This window comes from Macaca nemestrina, chromosome 3, assembly GCF_043159975.1.
Source record: "Macaca nemestrina isolate mMacNem1 chromosome 3, mMacNem.hap1, whole genome shotgun sequence".
NCBI lineage: Eukaryota > Metazoa > Chordata > Mammalia > Primates > Cercopithecidae > Macaca > Macaca nemestrina.
The window spans coordinates 43468138-43492431 of record NC_092127.1 but is presented as its reverse complement, the minus strand read 5'-3'; the positions used below and the strand labels follow the sequence as shown (position 1 = coordinate 43492431).

The window sequence follows — 24294 nt, the reverse complement described above, 5'->3', positions numbered from 1 at the left end:
CACGTGTCTTAGAACTGCAAAAGTGCAAATAACTTAAATAATGCTGCTGCTGATGGCAACCACTGCCACTACCGCCACCGTCACCACTCACACAGGTCACTAAGTATGTGCCAGGCCTGCTCCTAAATGCTCTGTGTGTATGAATGTATCTAGTCGCTGTCTTCTGGAGGCCCTTGCCATTATTGCCATCCGACATTCCTGTGTCTATCCTCTTCAGTCTTCAGCCATACTGCTAAACAGTCTACTGCTAAAGGCTTCTACTTCTCTTTTTTCTACCCTTCTCTCCATTCTTGAACGCCTCAGCCCTTCTTCCCATGCTGTCTACTCCCACCCCAAATTCCGCTCACCTCACTTTGTAGAACAACTGGATTCTTGTCTTGCCTTCACCGACCTAGGTTGTGCTTAAGGCTTCCTCTTTCTTTCTCATGATGAAAAAGATGTTTTTCTTGACCAAGTCCGATAGCCTAGACATGACTTATGCTGTTCCCTCAAGTAGAAGGAGAGGTCACACCAGTTTGTGTTACATGCTTATTATAACCCCTCCAAAATGTGATAAAAGTAAAATGTAAAATTATACACCACCTCTGCATTCCTACTTCCTTGAAGTAACCACTGTGAAGTATAGTCTAAAAACTGTTCAAATGCTCCTACTTAATAATTTTGTGGCTTTGGGCATGCTACTTAGTCTGTGATTCAGTCTTCTCATCTGTGAAACAGGGATACTACTACCTACATCATAGAGTTGGTGAGGGTAAAATGAGATAATGTTCAGTGCCTGGAAAAGTACCAGGGATAAAGGAACAGCTCAATAAATGGTAGTTATCCTTCCAAATGTTTTCAAAGCATGTAGTGTCCCTATACGTATGTAACATTTTAGTTAATGAAAATATCAGATCTGTAAAAATAGGATTCAAAAATGCGTATTTTTTTTTCCTGAAATTTACTTTTCCCTCTCCCTTAACAATATACTGCTATTCCAAGGTAGTCTACCCTTATTCCTTTAAATGGGTCCAAATGTTCTAAAGAATGCACTATTGATTATTTAAACACTTCCCTGAATGGGGGAATTTGGGTGGTTTTTTTGGTCTTACCAATACTCTGAACACATCCTTGTCAATGGACTCTTGTGCACTTATTTCTGCAGGGTAGACTCCCAGAAATGCAAGAGTCGGGTTGAAGGGTGCATATATTTAAGCTTTGGATAGTAGTGTTAAATAGCCCACCACACATTCCATCTCATTTATAGTCCCACTACAGGGCAGAAGTGCCCTCTTCCACACTCCGTCAGTATTTGAATATTATGAAACTTTAAACTTGTCAATCTTTTTCATAAGTGAAAAATAGTATCTCATTTAAATGTACATTTCTCTGATCCATGGTAAGTTTGTATATTCTAAAATGTCTATTATCCATTTTTATTTTGTCTTCTATAAATTAGCCATTTATATCATTTGCTTGTTTTTCTGCTGTACTTAAAAGTCAAATACTCCCTTCTCTCTCCCTGACATTTAGGGTACAGTTTGTGCGGGACATACCTGAATCCTCATACTGCCTCATTCCAAGTTCAGAAGCGTGTGCTCGCCTAGATGAGAGGGAAGTGGAAGTGATGATGCTTGTCAGGTTATATAGGCATCTCAGGGAAGACGGCTTTTTCAGGCTTCCCATGGCCATTGCAAATAGATCTTAGAGCACATTTGGAAAGTTAGAGAATGAACAGAGCTAGCTACACTTGTGTGAATTTTGGGATTGGGGAGAGAAGAGAAAAGATGGGAGGTGGGCACGGAGATTGGGTAACAGGGAAGGTGGACGGAGCCTCTGGGGAGGGAGGGGTGGTCAGTGAGAAATTCCAGATGGCAGGTGGCTGGGAAATGGGCAGGAGCAGGATGTCCAGTAGTCATTTAAGTTTGCACATCCCCAGGCTGGGTGTGGTGGCTCATGCCTGTAATCCTAGCACTTTGGAAGGTCGAGGTGGGCAGATTGCCTGAGCTAAGGAGTTTGAGACTGGCATGGGCAACATGACGAAATCCCATCTCTACTAAAAATACAAAAAATTAGCCAGGCGTGGTGGCAAGTGCCTGTAATCCCAGCTACTTGGGAGGCTGAAGCAGGAGATCGCTTGAACCCGGGAGGTGGAGGTTGCAGTGAGTCGAGATCATGCCACTGCACTCCAGCCTGGGCGACAAGAGAGAGACTCCATCTCAGGGAAAAAAAAAAAAAAAAAAGGTTTGTACATCCCCAGACATTCAGTGTGTTGAGACTTCTGTAGCGATCAAGTAACTGGAGCTGAATTTCATGTCTGGGTGGATGGGGTGCACGGAAGAGAACAGCCGTGGAGTTGAGATGCTGGAGAGTTCAGGAGTGGGTGGAGAGCTGGGAGAGCCCATTTCAGGTCATTTGGATGAGGACCCTATGATTCAGCATGGCCCTGTGATTTCAGTGCCTTTGCTTGCACTCGTGTTTACAACCACACTGCACCCTGTTAGAGTGACAGAGTTCAATACACAGAGTTCAAACAGAGTTTCTCATAATCAGGTTTGAAGAGAAGTTCTCCAGAGTCTACAAAAGTTTTTTTCCCTTTAAATGGGTTTTGCATTTTACTCACATTTGGGAAAAACTGTCCTATAGTGCAACTAAGATTTGTTAAAGAAAATCTTACAAGACCTTTCATATATTGGCTGTATACAAACCAATGATGATGATAATTTTTATCTAGTTTTTAAAGTAAGTACATCAGAATTTCTATAAGGAAATCTTGTATTTTTTAGGTATATAAAGCTTTCATCAATTCAGATTGATCTAACTTGATTTAGCTTAAATTACTGAGGGTCTATGGTTCTGTCAAGGCATGCAAGATGAAAGTTGCTTGCATATCACACCTGCAGTCTTGCCTTGGAGAGTTAGTATTTACACAGCTATGAAGTAATATATTCCTATGAGGAGCACAAGGCAGTGCTTCACAGTTTATTCACAATAGGAATTGTAGTAAAAGAGTCAGTTTTCCTTATAAATTAATAATACCCAATATAGAGAAGAGTGCTTGTAATTGTGATGGTTCATGTCCTACCTATTAAGATCACTATCTGAAAAGTCAATACACATTTTTGGCTACTACTTTGAGCTAGGCATTTTGTGAGGCACAGTAGGAAAACAGATATGTTTACTGCACTGGAGGAGACAGCAATTTAAACTACGCAGAGGTTTTAGAAGACTTGAGGGACATGTTGTAAGGACACATCAAAGGAAGCAAGTCTGGCACTGGCTTGGGAAGACTTCATGGAGGAGGTGACATTTTTGTCAGGCTTCCAGGGGAAGAGGATTTCTATGCCAAGAAGACAGCAAAGACAAGAACACAAAGGTATGCAATTCTATACAGGGTAACTTGCTCATCAAAGAAACACCGGGGTTGGGAATGGCACTATAAAGTTTATCATTCCTATTTCTCAAAACTGAAATTCAGATCATCTACATTTTGTCCCTTCTGCTGCGTATGTTTTCCTTTTGGTCCTAAACCCTGCTGCAGAGAAAGTATCTCTCATAAAAAGGCAAGGGCTACCTCTAGATGTTAACATCATGGTGTGGTGGAGGTACTCACAGAAATGCCCAGGAGACTAGGACGTTTATGTATATGTAACGACAAACGATAGAACGGTGCTGCAATGAATCAAGAGACATCTAAAGACACTAGGAAAGCATCACAAGGCCATCTGAAATCAGACTAAAAATAAGCCACAGTTTCTTTTGTGATTTCTGAAACATTTCTTTGTTTAATCATATAATTATTTTCATCTTCCAGTCATCATAAATAATCCACTTTATTACTTAACCAATCCTTTTGAAAAAATTTGGTATTTAGCATAAACAAACACTGATCATTAGCTAGAGGTGTGTTAATTTTTAACAGAACAGGGAAGAATTTTTAAAAACCCACAAAAATTTTAATACTAAGAAAAAACATGAAAATACCAACATTATCACCCATTAAAAAATCAAATTTTGTAACAACCATTAAAAAAAATCCAGGTGGAAAAATGAGTAAACATAAATATAATCTAATGTATTTCTTTCATAAATACGTTTAGACAAAATAAATGCATAAAACAGATAGCTCTGCAGTGTATAAACGTAACAAAATACTTAAGCTCTGAATAATTAAATCCCAATAAGCATGAATTAAAAATAAATTTTGATTTTATTTTTTGTTCTTTATGAAAAAATATGCCAAGGAATTTGTGTTAAAAAAAAAAAAGAAATTGGCATAAACATTATCACTAAAGCCACCAAAGTTCACTATGTAAAGATTATTTGAAAACAAAACACATTTTTTAAAGCAAAAGATAAAATGTTATCATAGCATTTTCAGTTGAATTTTATCCCATGATCACACCTACTATAGGTGTTAGACAATAGAGGTAGATAAGTTGGGGGCGGGGATCAGTATTCTAATGTTAGAGAGAAAGATTTTTATGATAGGGCAGATAGATGACAGACAGACAGACATTTCCATTTGCTCCAAAATTCAAAGAAACTTGTAGGAACAAAACATAAGAGCCTTTCTGTGCTCCATAGGTAAACACAATTACCTAAGCAAAATGACTGTAGTTTTAGACACAAGTAAAATTCTTTATAACAGTGTATACTACAGCCTGGTTAGCACAGATTTTTGCAGGGTCTGGCATTAGCCTTAAAATTCACACTGAGAATAACTCACGTGAAATTTCTTTCAATGACATTGAGAAAAGATGAGACCTGGTAGTAACAATAATATAAATTTACACTGTAGATAAACTTGGTTAAGTTTCTAAGGAATGATTTTTTGTTGTGGGCATAACAACAAAACAACAAAGAACAGCTGCTGAGGACATAGCACGGCCTCAGTGAGACCCAGGATGCCAATATTGTCTATCAAATCAAGACAGGACGTGTAAGAATTTGTGACAGGACGGCATGGAGGAAACACAGAAAAGTGTTCCTGTAGTTCTATACGTGGCTTCACTCTCTACTTCGGTCCAGTTACAGTTCTTGCAGTTACAGCAGAAGCAAATATTGGATACTCATTTGAAAGCTGCTGCCCAATTGGGAACTGATTTTACTTGATATTTTGGTTATTAAATGGTTTTGCATGTTCTTTTCATGTGGTGAGACAGAATGTGTATATGTAACATTTGTTTGCATCTATGACCTTTATATTTTCATTTATTCATAAGAGCAATACGATTTAACTTTTAAAAAATATTGCCAACATTTGTCAGATCTGCCAAGGAGATTTTCATTAATAAATTGTCTCGAATGCCTTAAGTGTGCTGAATTCCAGGATGGAACAGGCTGCTTTTGGCTAACAGGGGCAATCTGGAAAGTGCTCAGCACATCTGTGTAACAGGAAAAAAATTTTCGTCTGGGTTGTGGAATGTGAATAGAATCTACCATTAATTGTTGCTGCTTTCAAACTGATTGTAACATTTTTGTGCCTCATATTTGGCTATTATGAGTGTGTAAGTGTAAGAAAGAAATTATTGAATAAAGAGGAAGAACATATTAAGATATATTTTAAAGACCCTGAAAATCAAATCGCAGAGTTTAACTCAAAATTTCACATAATTTCACTCATCACTCAAACATTCAGGCCCTTTCTTTGAAGCAGCTTATAATAAATTTAAGACATATAACGCCACAGTCTCTCATAATGGGACTGAAGAATTTCTGTGTGGAAACTATTTGAAGGAATGTCTTTAAAAATGATGTCAAGGAATGCATATATCTTACGCTTTTCAGCATCTATTCGATCTATGACCCCCGCTGAGTTGATAAGGAAGAGGCATGTCACAGTCGTAGAAAAAAAGAATCACACAGTAAATCAAAGTATGCGTGAATAAGACTTTGGAAATTTTCACTGTCATCAGAAGGGCATTTTCTTGATGGTGTGACCTCATTTCAAACATTACAGTAACTATTATAGGGTTGTATTGCACAAAGGTGCTGCAGGGAAAGCATGTTTGCTTTTTGTCACTTACCATGACTGATTCCTGCATTAGGAAAAAAAAAAAATTAACCCCCAAATATTGTATCACCCCTGGCAGTAATCAACAAAGCATATTTTGGAAATAACGCTCTTGTCAAATACATTTTAAGGCACTTAAACAAGTATATCATATTTTTATGTAAAAAAATAAAATATGCATTGAGGCAACATTCACAAGTACAAGTCTTCAGAATTGCTAGTATGTACAATCCTGTACATATATACATTGCTACAGAAAGTCCATCTCCTTTGTTATACTGTTGGCCTTGTCAGCTTCACTCCCTACAAGGAAGGAAAACATGTTCAGAGTTGGACAGTATCCATGAGCAAAGTGAAAGCATCAATTAACACCAGATAATTTATGCTACTAGAAGGAAGAAGAGGCCCACCCAGATGGCATCATAAAACCAATAATCCAAACCTCTGGATACAAACAGATTTCCCTGCCCATTTCTCTGGCCAGCAGACTGTCATTTCCCCCTCCCGCACCTGGCCTGGCTACTCATATGGTTCCCCTGTGCACTAGACGGTAGCCTTGGGTCTCAATCAGTACTGTGTGCAAAGCAGAGGAGGCACTCATGGATACCTGGAGGATGGACTCTTGGTATTTATTTTAATGCCCAAATTTGATGGATAGATATTCCAAGCCTTCTGGATTATTCAAGTTAGCCAGTGGCCCCCTGGTTTGGAGTAGTTTCTACACAAAGGAAAAATGAACAACATTGTACAATTTAGTCTCCCTTTTGAAAATGCTTCTGTTAGTCTACAGAACAAATTCTAGAGCTTTTAAATGTTTGGAAGAAAAATTCACTCTGATTAATTTACTGTTCACTATGGCTATATAATATTGATGAGTATTAGGATTTTCAAATAATTTTCTTCGTTCTTTGTCAAAATTTATATGTACAAATTCTGACTGACAATGTGCATACATACTGATAAACATAAGCCATAAATAGAAATAGAAAATTTCAAAGGGGATAAATAGTAAAAGAAAGAAAAAGGTAGTAAACTGCTCCACAACCAACTCTGAGTAGGAGGCTCAGAGCCTGGAGTGGTACCCAGTATAGAAGAGGAATCTTTTTTATGTTAACATTTTGTTAAATAACTGAATTAGTGAACATGTTGGATGGGCTCAACTTCTCAGGTAGGATCCTGGGAGCTGAGGGCAAACCTTCTAAAAGTGATGTTACGCTTCTGTCTGGAGTGTCATCATGGTGTGGGAAAAGATTTTGGGGATCAAATAGCCCAGTGTTCAAGTCCTAACTCCAGCACTGGCTGAACTACCTCATGGTTTCAGGCCAGCTGCTCAACTCCCCGAGCCCATTTCCTAACCCGTAAGATGGAGAGAGCAAAGCCTGCAGTGAACATCACTGTAGATAATGATGAACAATGATGATAATAATTATGGCAGCTAGCTTTATCAAACACTCACCACGTAATCCTCTACAACCCTACGGTGTAGATATCATTAGTCAGCAGAAACTAAGCTACAGGATGCTCAGTAAAGTATGCCCCAGGTTACAGGATGAGAAGGCCAGCAGCCTGAGCTCTGAGCCCAGGCAGGCAGGCCCAAAATCCATCCTCTGAACCAGGTAGAGGATAGGATGTGCTTGGCACACACAGTGCTCAATAGGTGGTACTGTGGCCATCCCATTTTCAGGATATGAAGAACATGACACAGGGTCTTGTCATTGGATGTCTTTTCTTCCCACACATCTCCTGATAACAGTCACTACTTTGTGTAGAGAGCAAAATAAGTCCTGGTATGTCCAAGTCACTGGGAAGGAGCCAGTTCTATCGATGCTACTACATTATGTGCATCATCCAAACTTCTTGTGAATCACCTGGTTTACTTATTTTGGTTGATAATTTAGGAAATGAAATCCACAAAAATCTAATAAGTACAAGATTCTAAGTGTGGTGAAATTAACATTGCATGGACTTCTTTGCTTAGTTAAAGTTTATTTTTTAATGCCCAAATGCAGTTTTGCTGTACAAATAGGTTATTATATGTCTGGAAAATTAAAAATAATGTAGGCAATCTGGATAATGCCGGGTTCTATCTTATTTGGAAAGGCATGTGAAGTAAGACACAGATGAAAGACTGAGTGAGGCAAAGATGGTATGCACCAGAGTGGAGCAGGTATCTATTTGGAGTATATTTACTGAACCTCTACTCCATATAATATGCCCTTCGATATGAATGAATTAAAAAGAGCTTGTAAAAACTGCATGTTAAGTACAACTGTCTTTTATAACAATTTAAGATCTTTAACCTTAACTCTCCTGTTCAGATTGGAATGGATCAGTGCACCATTATTATTGTATTGAAGTAAGAAAATATGTACTTGAAAACAAAGATATGTAAGCAAAATCTAAAGTGTATGAACAGTTCAGATTCAGGAACAGCACTTTAATCTCACTTGGATCCAAATAAGATCTTTCTGGAGACTCACCTTCTGCCTTGATACCATCCAAGATTTGATTGTTGGCACCAACACACTTCCCAGAAGGATCTGAGCTGGGTGGTAGATGAGCAAGGGCACGGATATTAAAGAGAGATGCTCATGGCCTGCAAACACGATCTTCAGCATCGGAATTCCTGTTGAACAAAGAAGACAGGAAACCTAAAGCAAATTCAGTCTGTCATCAAATTAAAGACATACTCCATCAAAATCAGAACTTTGGAATAGGTTATTACCATATTTCCCCATGTTTATTCACAGAACTGAAATGGGAAAGTCTGAAATGGGTCACCAAAACTTTACATCTTCCTTTCACTACATAAAGTTCTAACTAGAATAAGGTGGAAAAATGGTCAGTATTCAAGGGTACCAATAATTCTCACTGCAAATTAGAAGCTTATGTAACAAGGAGAGGAGAGCAGACTGTGTGTGATGGAGTTTCTTTAAGAAGGCTGAAAAATATTGGTGAGGGAGATGCTAAAAATGGATCTCTTCTTGCTTAACAGTGAGATAGCCTGTTAGCCTTTAGGGAGAACTGCCTGGTACCAGTTCAAAGTCCCAAAGCTTGCTTTTGAGAGTAAAAAAATATGGTAAGATAATGTATGGTATACACTGCTATAAGTAGGAGGGCATTTTAGTCAACCGAACCTTAATAAAGGATTTGTATGTTCCCTTTCGGCCAAGGATCTTAAAGTGCTTTACAATCATTAGGTAAGGCTCATACAGATTGGTCTATGGAAGATGAATACAAAAATTAGCCAGGCGTGGTGGCACACGCCTGTAGTCTCAGCTACGTGGGAGGCCAAGGCAGAAGAATCGCTTGAACCTGGGAGGCAGAGGTTGCAGTGAGCCGAGATCACATCACTGCACTCCAGCCTAGGTGACAGAGTGAGACCCTGTCTCAAAAAAAAAAAAAAAAAAAAAAAAAAAAAAAAAATTAGGGCTGAATGTTTAAACTCCACAGTGAATGTCTTAATGGAACTCAAATGAATACTACTTCATGAGTCTACTATCCTATTATACCAAGGGCTAGGTGTGTATATTTTATAAGCTGCTGCCTATAGTGCATAACTTTTGAACTTCTATAGCTAACACAATTCAGACACTAGCAGTCTAACTATTATTACTAATTGCTTTAATGCAGCCACGGTCTTCAGAAGTGCTATGTATGTATCAGCTTTTTCAACTGAATAGCTTTAATAGCCTAGCTTTCTTGTTTCTCTGATAACAGCCTCTGAAAAGGACCCAAGCTCCTAACCGTGTACAATGATGGCACATAAATAACTTTTTATTAGAACACAACAAAGAAGGCTTAGCTTTTTCAATTATTTTTACCTTCTAATAAATTTCAAACCTTTATGCAAAAATGTATTTCATGGTTGCTTTCTTTTTCACAGCCTCACATATCATTGCCATAAACTGAAAACACTTAACTCTTCCCAAACATAGTCTCTGAGAGCTTCTAAAGTACATGCTTAGATTTTTTGCAGTTTCTGTCTTTATAGCAATATAAAAAACGAAGGGCCTTTTTTTTTTAAAAAAAATAAGCTTTAAAAATCTATTGCTGAAAAGCAGCATCTGATATTATAGTTTTGAAAAGCTGTTACAATGAGAAAATAAAATCTGAATACAACTTCTTCTGTTTCCAAGAAACATTATTCATTCCTTGGCCCAAAGAGGTGATGCTAAGACATTGGGGGATGGGAGTGGAGTAAATGTGAGGCTAAAGGGAGCAAGTGATAGAAGTATGATGATATTTTGTCCCTAAAAAGGACCAGAGCAGGACTTTCTGAGCCCAGATTCGAGGACTGACGCCAGATATGAGGCTGCTGGGCTAAACCACCTATGTTGTCTATTCTTAGCTAAGAATCTGGGCTCTGTGTCATTCATTCATCAGCAAGCTTAAGTGATCTCAGAAGGGAAGCCATAGAGACAGTCCCAGATGCTGCTGCTACAATAAGTAAACAAAAATTTTGATGAGGAAACTGAAGCACCTAGTGGTCAGGAAAATTTCTCAGTGGTAGGTTCTAAACTGCGACTCAGGCAACCTGAATTTCCAGTTCCCTGTATTAGGTAAGGTCAGTTCCAGATGCCATAGGCACTGCAGCTGCTGTGAAAAGGGAGAGGGCCTGGCATGCAGAACACTTTCAAGTCCAGCCATCCTTTCGGAACTCATTCTCCTTGAAGACCTCTCAGAAGCACTTCCAGGGGCAGTGTGGTGTCAAGCTCCTCTGCTCCCCACGCCAGCACATCCCTGTGATTTCAAATGTGTCAAAAGCAACTGCTAGGGCTACCCCAATAGTGGCAAGGAAGCCATGATTCAAAGGCATAGCTTTGATCCTCAAGAAGCTTATGGTGGACAAATCATCTTTCCCTTCTTTGGACCCTAATGTCAAGTTTTAGGAAGTTCTCTTCCAGCCATTGCTGGTTCTTCAGCTCTTATCTCTCTCCTTCAAACACACCCTTCTGTCCACTGCTCTTGTGAGGAAGCTGGGACTCTTCAAACACCTGTCCTGGTCAGCTGCTCCTTGCAAGGGGCCCCAGAGGAAGGCTGGAGGAGGAGGAGGAATTTCTTTCCAGTCTGGGCTTCCTGCCAGGCCCCTTCACTGGCACAGGGGTACTTGGTTCCAGCCTATAACTCATCGTGCCCCTGAGGGCCACAGCACCAGCAGGGCAGTGCCCCTCCTCGGATGTCTGAGAACCCGCTCTGCTGCCTTTCTCCAAGCTTCTAGGTTCTGAGAATTCTAACTTCCTCCCCTTGTCCCCCAGCTCCAGCTACTTTCTGCATTTATTTGTCCTGTTCCCTCACTGTCGCCATTTCCCTTTTCAGCTTTCCAACACTATTTACAATACAATTCCCTGTATTCCAAGGGTGATTTCTGCTTTGCTGACTGACCCTGGTTGCCCTTTTCTTACTCTGCTTTGTATGACAGTCATCCCCTTTGCTTGAAAAAGAGAAGGGATCCAAGATCACTTGCAGCTGAGGCAGAAATTTGTCACATTAAATAGGAATTTCCCCCTATCATTTTATGTGCCTGCAGTACCTTCTTGCTAGTCATTAATCAAATTTCCTATCTCTACCCCCACAAGTGAATAATGTTAAAAATATGTTTAAAAATATATCAGAGAAAAAAATAGCTCCCAAAGGTCACGGTCCAAGTCTCTTTCATGTGTCCTCTCTATGCCACTCTCACGTGGTGGATTCACAAGCCAGTCACTCGCCCGGGGGAGGCCCACTCCAGCGACTCGAGTCATATGTTACTTGTTTTAGAAAACTTTATTTTATTTCAGACAATGCACGTCTGAAAGATGTTAGAAGGCCCATATTGTAAATGGATTCTTTTTCTGACTAATTTCCACCAAAAGCATCTCCTCCATTGCTCTATGGACTTAAAATTTTCCTTACTTTTCAATCATTCAATGATCTACTTTCCTTTTCAATTATTAGAGTTTCTTCTAAATCTATTTATCTCAACCTTTTCTTTCCTTACTTTCTTTCAACCTCTCCCCTGCTTCCCCTCCCTGCAATCCCAAGCATCTACTTGGTACATCTTCAGTTTCTCCAAGGTCAGAATAGAAAGAGAAGTTGGGATAAGCAGAGTGAGAGTTAACACTTTCCATGTTCGAGGTTCCATGCTATGGTGGCAATCATTTGGAAGTGGTGAACTCAATATCTCTTCTCTAAGGCATCTTTGCTGTTAGCAGCACTATCTGGACAACAACTGGAAACTTGGGGGTCATCTCAATTGTTGAGAGAGGTTGAGAACCTGCTAAAAGCCACTGCACTTGCCATACTGTGATTTCTGTCAGCTGGCCAAGAATTCGGCAACATTTGCTCTTCATGTCAAATCAGAGAAAATCAGCTGCATCTCTTATTCCAGAAACCTGTGTAATGCACCACTCTTTTGTCCTCATCACTCACTCGCTTACTAATTCACTTGCTTACTTATTCATTCAATTAGAACTCATGTAACTGATCAAGTACTCTGTAGAAGGGCTAGACATACTGGGAAGCAGGATTTGACCTAACCCTGCATTTCCATAACTTACTGGGCACATGGGTGACCACTCACACCTCCATTCCCCTCACCTTTGTTTAAGAGCACCTCTTCCACAGTCTCAAACCAGTCTCTCTGCCTTTAGAGTTGTCCTGTCCAAGCCATTTTCTACTCTGTGACCAGAGTGAACATTCTAAAGTGCAAATCTGATCGTGTCACATCACGCAGAAGTGTATCACACAGGAGATATCCCTAAACTGTGGCACAAGAGCATAAGAGGACTTCTTGACCTGCCCCAGACTTTTACTATTTTCACTCTAAATCTCACTACTTCTCTGCTCTTTTACCTGGGCGCTCCAGCCATGATGGGCACCTTGTGGTCCTCTCACCCATCCTTGGCCACGTGCCATTCTCTATCTTGCCCCTAGGCCTTTGCACCTGAGCTCCTTCTGCCTAGGATGCTCATCATCCATTCATGACCCACCCAACTCCTCTGTATCCTTTAGCCCTCAGTTCTTAGGTTGCCTCCTCTTGGAAGCCATCCTCAAAGTCCCAAGGTGGCCTTTAGATCCTTTCTACTCCATGCTGACCTATGCCAGGACATTCCAACCTCACCTTCACTACCCTTATTATCATTGCCTCCTTCTCGTGCATTTCCTTTACCAAGCTGTAAGCTTCTTACGGTCAGCAATGGTTTCTTCTCATCATTGAGCATATGGTAGGTGGTCAAAAGGAGTGTGCTGAATGAATAAACTTGTATTTTTCCAGATTCTGTCATAAAGTTATTGTGCAGACTATCACTCCACTTTTACTACATTTGTTAATTAGAAAAAACAATAGTGATAATTAAAACACCCAAACAAACTTACTAGAAAGAGTTTTCCTTTTAAAGTAAAATTTAAATATAGGACTCTTTTCATCTTCCTATCACTGCAGTAATATAAATGAAGCAAATTAATTTTAATGCTCCCAGGTACTGATTCTGTGTCACCATGGTTGACAGGATTCAACTAGACTTTATGAGATGGCGTTTGACTTTATGGAAGTGAACACTATGCACGCATTTACAATTTTACAGGGACTTTAAGCTGTCATGCTGAAAAATGTTTATAAAACATTAATCAAAAAATGCCTCTTTAATACAATGCATTGTCTGAAAGATGTTAGAAGGCACATATTGTAAATGGATTCTTTTTCTGACTAAAGTAATTTCCACCAAAAGCATTTCCCCATTGCTCTACAAGTACACTGTGTGGATAGATAAAGAGCACTTTCTCAGCACATTACTACCTGATCCAAACACTTGGGAAATCACTAATGTACAGCATGCCATATTTCCATGTCACACATGACACATTTGTCTAAAATTATCCAACAGAGTTTGACACTGCAGCATATTCCATAAGCAGAGCTTTCAACTGACATCTGCCAAGTAGGAACTTCAACTAAGAGCTTTTTTCTTCTAACAAGCAAGTAAGGATTTTCTTTTATCCTATACCCAGGATGGAAAGGATAAAACAATATGTATAAGAACAAGTTTTTTTCCTATTTTAAATATGTTTATTTTATGTTCTCTGAATTAAAAAATTCCCTTTGTATCAGTGTTCAAGCTTCAATAATAACTACTTTCTATTGGATGGACAGTTTTTTATTTTTCCTTGAGAAACAGACATTTTTCTTCTTAGATTAAATACGGACTTTTATTTAACTTCCACTGAAGCTGCTCTATTGTTCACAATATAAAAATGATCTACTTTACATTATTGTTCAGAGTTTACTTACTTGTGTAGGTGTACTATATTCCTATCATTCATTCATTCATTCATTCATTCATTCATTAACAAAATACTTTTTGGGCTTCTGCTATATGTGAGTTACTGGTCTAGGCGGTAGGGATATCAGGATAATAACCCAGAAAAGGTGCCTGCTTTCTTGGGTACTGCCTTCTCACAGCATTTGTCTCGACCATGTTGGCTTTATACAATTAGAGGGGTGAGTTCCAGCCCCTCACAGTCCTCTGCAACTCCTACTGTCACTAGCTTACCTGCTTTCTACAACCGAAAGTTTGGGGATCATCTTTGACAAATTCTATTTGTCTTTCCACCTCTACATTAAGTTACCAAATTCTATAGATTTTTTTCCCTCATTTACCACTCCTTTTTCTCCTCAGTTTTCACTGCCATCTTCCTAATTCAGCTCCTCATAAAATTAAGCCAAGATTACACTTACAGCCTTCTGACATAACTCCTTGTCTTCAGACTCTTCCCTCATCAATCCTACAAATCACAGCCAGATTAATCTTCCCCAAATCCACATTCATTAAAGCCAGTACCCTGCCCAAGAACTCCAATGACTTTCCAGTGCCCATTCATCAAATCCTCTACTTATTCGACTTTAGTAAAAAACAAACACTACTACCACCATTATGTAAGCACTACTGCATGCTAAGGGCTCTGCCTGCATCATCTCCTTTAAGCCTTACAACAGCCCTAGGAAGTAGGTGGCAATTTTTCCAATAAAAAAATGAGTAAACTGAGGTTTAGAGCAGTTCAGTACCTTGCCTAATGGCCTACACTGGTATGCAGTGGAGGCAGAACTGGACCCCAGTGTGTTTGCCTTTAATCTCCAAGCTGTGTTAACTCCATTAAACCAAACTTTCACTTGCCAATTGCTGTCACTGGCTCAGGGCTGGCACTTTTTAATCTTTGTTAAAGCTGAGTCCTGCCTGGATATTGTCATTTTTCTCCATATACCTAAATCCTTTGGGGTCACCAAGGCTCAGTCTTATATTTTCCTCCATGATGAAGGTGGCTTTCCTATTGATTTCTTCATTCTTCTGAAGAATGAAGGCACTCGTTCTAGATGCATCACATAATTTAGCCTTTGATGATGTTGTCATTATTTTCTTGTGTGTAGGTTTTGATTTTTCCTGAACATAGGCAAAATACTATATTTTTATTTTAATTTCCTGCAACGTTTAAGCACAGGGCTGGTGCTCAATACACAAATAATTGGTTATTTATGAATAGGTGCTAAAGTAATGTTTCCTATGTTGAAAAAGACAGATAGGATTTAGAACAAATACTAGTTGCTTCACTAGACTTTAAAGACAATGCATTCACATATCCCTCTGGGAGAGGATTATATTTCACAGGGCAAAAATAGATTTGATATGGCAGGAAGGAAAGAAACTGGACTGACCAAGGAACACAAAATTCAAAATGAGCACTGAAGTATGGAGTAAGCAAGAAAGTATATTGAAAAACACCCGTTGTGTCTTTTGAAGTCTAATATTGCATTTGCTTTCCCACTTAGCACGAGATCGTATACTCCAATCACCTGGATCATTTTTTGTCTTTCAAAGATTAATTTGCCTGAATTTACATGACTTGTTTTCCATTTAAATGCTTTCTCAGGCTTTTCACTGGGTTCTGGAGAGAGCTGCTGGCAAATCTGGAATCCAGTTGCTTCTCTCTTCAGTTGTCATGGTGATTTCTCACTTTTGTTTAGTTTGTTCTTAGTTAGAAACATCCATAAGTTTACCATCCAAATGTCCTAACACTGTTATTTGAATTCTATTTCTTCCTCTTTAGTGAATCTTTCAGAAAAGCTCATGTTTGCCTTTAAAATTCATTGGTATAGATGGTCCCTTTAAGCATAGTTTAATCCAGGAGGGGAGTTGCTACTGAGGAACACAGCCATTCTTCAGACATCACCAAATGCCAATCTCTTTGCCCCCTACCCACCCCACATGCCTGTGCACATGGACACACACACGCACACATGCACACACATACACAGACTTTCCCTTCAGAGACAAAATAGTCACAGAAAGTCAAACTCACAGCCACTGATTTATCTCAAATAACTAAACAAAAGGGCAATTACACATTTTTCAGAGTATGAAATGATGCATTGATAAGGTAAAACAAGGCCTTTGGAATTTGGTTAGAAAAGGCTTTCAGTTAGGACTATCCTAAAGCAAGCTAATTTCTAGTAAGAATAGCTGTGTTCCAAGCAGAGATTTATCATTGATTATATCCAGTAGTGTGCCTGAGGCTGAATAGTGTAGCAGTTAAGAAGCCTGGTGCAGAAGTGGGAGAGCCCTGGGTTTGGATCTCATGTTCACCATTTACCACCTGTGTGACCTTGGTTGGGCAAGTTATTATTTAATCTGTTTTTACATGTATGAAATGCACCACTTTGTCAGTTTTTGGATTTTTAAAAAATAAAGAATAAAATAATATACAATGTCTGGTATATAGCAAGTGTTCATCCATTATGTGCCGGACACTCTTCTCGGTGCAGTGAATACATCAAAATTCCCTGTCCTCATGGGAGCTTACATTCTTACTCATTTAATAGGGAGACAAGACAGACTGTAACATGCCAAAGTTAGGCAAAGAGCAATTCCACCCAATACCAAGATCATCACACAGGGCAGTGGGAAAATGCAGCACTGTCAAATGAAAAAAGACGTTAGATAAAATGAATTCAGTGAGCAGTTTGGTTATTTTAATTTTCTCTCCCTTTTAGAGGGTGTCAAAAGAAAGGTCACCTCCTTTCAGGTCGGTGGGTATGACTTGCCTGTGAGATCAGTCTGGTGCTGCCCCTACACTAGCCTACAATGTGGTTCTTTGGACCAGGTGGGTTTAGTCTGCACAGCCCCCAGAATTCTGTTCTGTTCATAATCTGGCTATCCTAGGACTTTCCCTAAACCCATTCTGGAACCTTCCAAAGGCTGGCAACTCAACTTTCTGCAGAGTCCCCCAGGAAGGGGGAAAAGATCACAGATCATGTGACCTGCTCTCATTGCCCCCAGCTGAGTGACTGGTCCTTTGCTCAAATTCTCTATGGTATTTTAATACGCAGATTGTTCTGCCTTACCCTTGCCAGTGGTTTATGTTTTACTTGCTTCCCTGTTTTTGTGTGTGTTACTCCATTTTTAACTAAAAACTGCCAAATTATTTGGTAGGACCCCAGCACAGCATCGGAACCTCTACTGTTGCTTTATGAGACACATAAGAGAACATTTTTATCCTTTTTATACAAAGAATCATATCCAAAATGAGGTGCGGCTAAATGATACATGCAAATTGGAGCTCTTTAATGATTTTCTCAGCGTCCTAGGGTTGGGTTCACCGAATCTACTTAGATTTAGGATTTCCAAATTGCTAAATAGAAAGCCAACAGCAGCACCTCTGGGATGTCTGACAAACCCCCTTTGCTTGAGTTCTGGCAGAAAAACAGGACAATCTTGCACCAGTTTATCTCATATGTATCAATGGAATTTTAGTTTCCAACCTCTGAAGCCTGAAAAGTGTCTTAGGGTTATCTCTGTGGGTGGCATATGAGGGAAAGGAACATGTTGAAATCCACACAGGACGTGTCAACCAAACATGCTGCACAAACTGGACCCAAACCTTCTCTTTGCTACCCATTAGGAAACTGCTTTCCTGTCGAGCCTTCCTATTGCTCTCCTGCCCCCCTTCCTGTCTACAATTAAAAAGACTGGAAGCTCACACTTCTTTTCTGATGTAGTCAGGAGCTATTCAGCTATGTTAAATGGATGTTTATGTAAAACTTTCCTAAGAGACTTGGCCTTCCCTCATATTTCAAAACCAGAATTCCAAAATATTCCTCTATCCAAAAAGAGGAATGAGGCCTGGAAAAGGAGGAAAATTAACAAAGATAGGTCATAAACTTGATATCTAAGGCTATTATTAAAAGAAAGGAATGATCTTTCCAGTAATCTAAGTCCTTTAGAAAAAAGAGAGCATTATTCATATTCTAGTCTTCCAGCAGTCACACCTTACACAGGACTTCAGAAGCCATTATCCAGAGTTCACAGATATTTTGGATTTTCATTTGTTATGGGTGAGGCAGAATACTGACTGTAGCCAATACTTACACAGTACTTATTATGTGCCAGGCACTGTTCTGAGAGTGTACAAGCATCACCTCATCCACTCCTCACATCCATGATGAGTGAAACTACCACTGTTATCCTCACTTTTCAGAGAAGGAAATTGAGGCAGCAGGTAAATAGAAATTTGCTCAAAGCCATACACAGTTAGCAACAGGACATAGCTGGGGTGTGAATATAGACAGACTGGCTCCAGAGTTGGTGTTCCTCTGCATGCTATGTGCCTGAAATGCTGGAAAAGAATTTGTCAGGGTACTTAGGAACCCTAAAAAAGTGGTGCAAGGGGTGCTTTTCAATAAGATAGAACAATGGAGGGTAAAACGTAAGGAAAATAATAGTTACACAAGAAAAGTCTGAAAGCAAGAGCGATACCCCTTTCAATAAAGATGCTTATTACAAGGCAGGCTTTTATTTGCTCTGAATAAAGGTTGGTTGATGACCATTTTTAGATCATTAGGAAAATTAAAAATTGTGTTTTATTCTTCAATTACCCAGGCTGTAACCCCATCACTTTGCTGAAAGTTTTATGTAAATAAAGATGCAAGAAGAGACCAAAATGAGCAGCTGGTGTTACTTCTGTTTTGAAACAGGTATGTTCTGATTGGAAAAGATGTTTAATGAATGACCTGAGCCGACTCACCAGATGCTGACAATGAAAGATTTAACTCTACCAATTGGAGGTTTCTGCCTCAGAAGATCAGGTACACCCTCACCTGTCTGACAGCATTGTAGGAGTAATTAGCAAACAGGGAATTCAAGAGTGAATTAAAGAACTGAGCCATGAAGGCTTCGTTCAAATACTGGCTGTGTCTTCCAGGAGGGGTCACCACGTTTATGGAGACAAACTTAGCAGGAAGTAGTGAGATTACTTTTTCCTTTTCTAGGCTGTGAATGAAGAGTTGTTTAGTCTTCTAAAGAGACAATCTGGCTAATGTTCATACTCACAGGATGTGAAAACATCAAAAATAGAATAAGAATTTCATTATGACAAAAATAATGCAAGGTCAAAAGAATATATTTAACATAGTCACCAACACAGAACTGGCCCCTTCTGACTGGCTCTGGAACTGTTGTCCAATTTTACAGAGTATTTTAGATGTATTTTTATATAAATGAAGAAAAACACTTGAACCTATTGGGTCTGATGCAAAGAGAAGCTGGATGGTGTGACATGAGCTTTCGTTGACTCTGCCACTGCCCCACAACCTAGATGTAGTTTTACCTAAAAGGCTGCATTGATAATTTCATCTTTAGACATTGGAACTTTCAGAAGGCTTCCAAATATTAGTTAAAAAGTAAATGTGAGTAGGCTGTGACCCAAATGCACATTAACAATTTTTAATATACATTTTGTTTTGCTTTGTCAACATGACCTTTAATTACCTGCCAGCGGTAATCTTCCTTTTCATGGTACTGTGTTTATGTTGAACAAAAGCCTCAGAAGAGATTTCTTCTGACATAAAAGAACAAGGCAGTTTTGATTTGGGGATTAAAAACCAGACTTGTTTGTTCTTAGATCCATGTCGCTTAAAAAGGTTGACTCAGGTTTCTGTGGTTTATCTAACCTAGATGATGTCCTGATAATCTACTCTTGGCCTTTATTTATTCTCAATAATTATAAACACTTGGCAGTTAGGACCTCATTTAGAAGACTTCTAGGCAGAAGAAATTTAAAAAACCCTGGAAGTCACTTCTGAAAATAATGATGCTTTTCTATTCTCCTCTGTTTTCTCTTCTGAATATTTAACATATCTAATTATGGCACAACTAATTCTGGTGTTCAGAATTAGTACATGAATGGTCAGTTTTGGTAACCAATGGGTAGGTATAACCCATCTCACATTCTTTTTGGAACCTAGGCGAGCACAGATGCATACAGAGTAAACGAGTCTAAATGCAGTGGTTCTCAGCTTCCGCCACACATTACAATCACCTGGGTAGCTTCCAAAAACTATGCTGCCTGGGCCTATCCTGATAGATTGAGTTAATAGGTGTTGGGGAGGGTCCTGACATCACCAGTACCACACAGCTCCCAGGTGATTCTAATGTGAGCCAGGTTAAAGAGCCAGGTCTGGTATTGCGGTGGAGTCAGAGGACTCTGGAGGCAGACAATTCAGCCATGGTGCGCTGGCTCTGTTATGTATGTGAACCGGGGTGAGTAATTTGACCTCTCTAAGGCTGGGTTTTCTAGTTTGGACAATCACAGCTATTGTGCAAGGCTATTGTAAAGATTACATGCATTAATGAGGCAAATTAAGTGCCTAATGCAGTGCCCAGCACATGGGAGGTACCATATAACTGCCAGACTCTTCTTCTCATACTTCCAAGTGTCTTCACATCTACTTTCTGAGTTAATGTTCACTTCAACCTTGTGGGATAGGAGAAGAATACAGACTTGCAAGTTTGGGTGTCTACAGGTTTGGCTAATTTAGACTTTCATATCATTTCATTATTAAAATAATTTCATATCCTCTCTGTCCTCTGGAGAATCTCAGGTCCTCAGTTCGTGGAGCTGTTTTCTTTACACACTCCCTTAGTGATCTCATCCAATCTGATAGCCTAAAATAACATCCATAGGCTGCAAACTTCAGCCTGGATCAGGATTCCAGACTCCACTGGATGTCAAAAAGACATATCAAACTTCACATGTGCAAAATTCAAACTCTTGATCTGTTCCCACATGACTTTCAACCGCTAACATCTGCTCCTCTGCAGTCTTCCCTAAGCCAGTAAGTGGATCCTTACACCCCTCAGGCCAAACATCTTGAATTCCTTTCTTTTACCTACATATCCAATCCACCAGCAATTCCTATTAGTTCTGTGTTCAAAATATATCTCAAATCCAAAGCCTCTCAACTCTTCCACACCTATTACCTTTGACCAAACCACCCTAAACTCTTGTCTGGATAAAAGCCTCTTTCTTGAGTCTTCCTTTCTCACTGCTACACCCTCCCACCAAACCCCAGTCTACTTTTAACACAGCAACCGTAGGGATCCTTTCAAAGTAGAAGTGAGATATTGTCCCTCATCAACTCAAAACCCCCAATGGCTTCCCCTCTCATTCTGAGTAAGAGGCAAGTCCCTACAATGGCCAATAAGGCCTAACACAACATTACTTGCCCCTCTACCATTACCATTCCCTGGTCTCCTGTCTGTCTCACTCATTCTGCTCCCAAGGTGAGCGTCTTCCTCCTTCTTCCAACATGCCAAATGCACTGTTGCCTCGGGTCTTTGCCTTCACTGTTCCTTCTCGTTGGAATCTCCTTCCCCAAAATATCCACAGGCTTGCTCCCTATTTCCCTCAGGTGTTTTGACCCAATGTGCCCTTTACGGCTGAAACCTTCTCATCTCCACCCTGGCACTCCTTATTCTCCTTTTTGGTTTTCTTTTTCTCCATTGCTTACCACCATCTGATGTGCTGTATATTCAAGTGTCTGCTTATTCCCATTAGAAATTTTGGAAGCTAGATGAGGGCAAGAACTTTTTTGGTGTTTTGTTCACTGCAGTCCCCCTACAGCCTAGAGCAGGGCACGTAGTAGGTACCAAATAAATACTTGCTGAATGAATGAATGATTGAATGGATGGATGAATAGATTATGTTTTAAAAGCATCTTTTCACTGGCACTGTAGAGAGCAAACTTGTAGCAAAGGCAGCCCTGGGAATTGTCACAGCTACAATTTCATTAACATGCTCAGCTTCAGTACAGATGACATTCCAAATCAGCTGGCTTCCTGGGGCCCAGGAATCTTTTGCGTTGCGTCCAATTTTGTATCTCCTTCTGCCCCCAGGGTAACTTGTCAAAAACCTACTGGGTACCCCATAGCTTGAAAAAGTGGGTAGCTAACTTTAATTTCTGGCTGGAGTTGTTTGGATGGGGCTGTAAATGGGGACATAAGGGGAAACTGTTACCCTTGCTTTGCAGCTGTAGGCTCATGTATTCTTTACTATAAAGAAGCATGGAGCGGGCTGTCATTAAAGACACTCAACCTGGTTTATAGTGTCTGGTTCAATTAAGAGAACTTCTGGGAAGAGACATGACCAAATAAATAATTGGAGAGATGCAACTCTGAAAGGACAATTGTTTTTTATCGATCTCTGTTTGCAAGTTGAAATTGAGAGATATAAACTTCAAGTGGATGGGCTCTCCTGGGTGAGAGTCTTCACTTCAAACGCAGTAAATGAGTGTTGTTTTGTGATGCACATTTTAGTACTGCTAGAGGCAAACTTTCTAAATATTAATAATAATAAACAAATTCCTCTGCAACTGACAGAGAGTGCACAGATGAAGAGGGATTTCCAGGAAACAGGGCGTTCTGGTCTTCTGGATGTGGCAAAGTCTTCATCAGAAGGGACAAGCTCCAGAACAACAGCAAGTGTGCCCCCTCATTTCTTTGGAATTCCCCTTTCAGGAGCTCTGAGGGCATGTGAGTTGATTTTTAATGTGTAAAATTAATCTCTTTAGAGTTACCTCTATTATAAGGTAATTTTTAGTTTGAAATTAATATGTAACTATGGAATTAAAAGCTTCTAACACTAAGAGCTGTCATTAGGAAACACAGTGACAAGGATTCAATATACTGTGAGGTGCCACTGTACAATATGTGGGATTTTTCATGTCTCCTTGCCATTGAGCTGTAGGTGACAACTGCAGGTAGAGCTTAGCTACAATGAAGCTGACACATGCAAGCACTCGGCCCCTCTTGTTCCTGCTCCATCACTCAGGTTGAGCGAGCAGCAGACAGCTAACACGCCACTCATAAGTACTTCTAGAGGGCTGGGTGGTGTGATGGAAAGGACGTGGGCTTTGAAATTAGAGACCTGAGTTTAAATCCTGACTGTGCCACCCACCAGCTATGTAAGCAGATGATCTTACCCTAATCCCCCTCAGTTTCCACATCTGACTCAAATGAAGTTAAAATAACTATCTTGAAGGGTAGTTAGAGGTTTCAAGTGAGACAGGGTATAGGAAGTACCTAGCATAGTGCCTGGCATAGAGTGAACATCCCCAAAATGATAGCCATTAGGATTGTTGTTGTTGTTGTTGTTGTTATTATTATTATAAGAAGTAGCATTATGAAATAGTATTATGTGGCTCAAATTCAGCAGTCTACCAGGACTGGCCAGGGAGGGGCTTGTCACTGAGATCATTCAGGATGAGGTGTGCAGCACTTCTAAACACTGTAGATGGTGACACGCTGTGGACTGCCCCAGGAACTGAAACTCCCTCCCGCTGATGCTGCCCAAGCTCCCACAGGCCTCATCTGTTTACAAGCCCTGTATTCTTAACAAGTGCTCATGATCATATTGGGTCTACTGCCCCTCTCAGAGCACTGACTTCTGGGAAGCAGTGATTCCCATCTTCTGTTCTTTACTTTCTTAAAAAAAAATCTACAGTAATTGTGTTGTGAGAGTTTTAAAAAAATCACATAGGTCCCCTTTCATAAAGGGATTTATATAAGGATAACTTTCAAATGGCATTCTGAATTTATTTTAAATATGCTTCAGTTTTGCCCTCAGCTTGCCAGGAAGACAAGATCTGAAAGAAAGCAAGCCCCCGCTGTAGTGAGTGCTAGGTATTTTGGGCACTAAATGGGTGGTTCTCTTTTGCTCAGCTTATACTTTTTTATTTTATTTTATTTTTTTTGAGACAGAGTCTCACTCTGTCACCCAGGCTGGAGTGCAGTGGCATGATCTTGGCTCACTGCAACCTCCGCCTCTCGGGTTCAAGCGATTCTCTTGCCTCAGCCTCCCAAGTAGCTGGGATTACAGGTGCCTGCCACCATGCCTGGATAATTTTTGCATTTTTAGTAGAGACGGGGTTTCACCATGTTTGTCAGGATGGTCTCGATCTCTTAACCTCACGTGATCTGCCCCCCTCGGCCTCC

The 24294-nt window shown here is 39.9% G+C and overlaps 1 protein-coding gene across 4 annotated transcripts in view; it reads right to left on the bottom strand.

Moving 5' to 3' along the window:
* Window positions 1-1744: 1744 nt before the first annotated feature.
* The window catches only part of LOC105463432 (solute carrier family 10 member 7), a 257442-nt gene continuing 234892 nt past the window's right edge, over window positions 1745-24294 (bottom strand). For 2 of the 4 annotated variants that reach the window (XM_071092956.1, XM_011710508.2), the window contains 3 exons: window positions 8476-8621; window positions 6603-6713; window positions 1745-6298 (listed from right to left, as the gene is read on the bottom strand). In XM_071092956.1, the coding sequence (XP_070949057.1) occupies window positions 6630-6713; window positions 8476-8621 (230 nt within the window). In that variant the 3' untranslated portion in view covers window positions 1745-6298; window positions 6603-6629. The remainder of the gene's footprint in view (window positions 6299-6602; window positions 6714-8475; window positions 8622-24294) is intronic. The other 2 variants (XM_011710512.3, XM_011710511.2) reach the window with 1 other exon arrangement.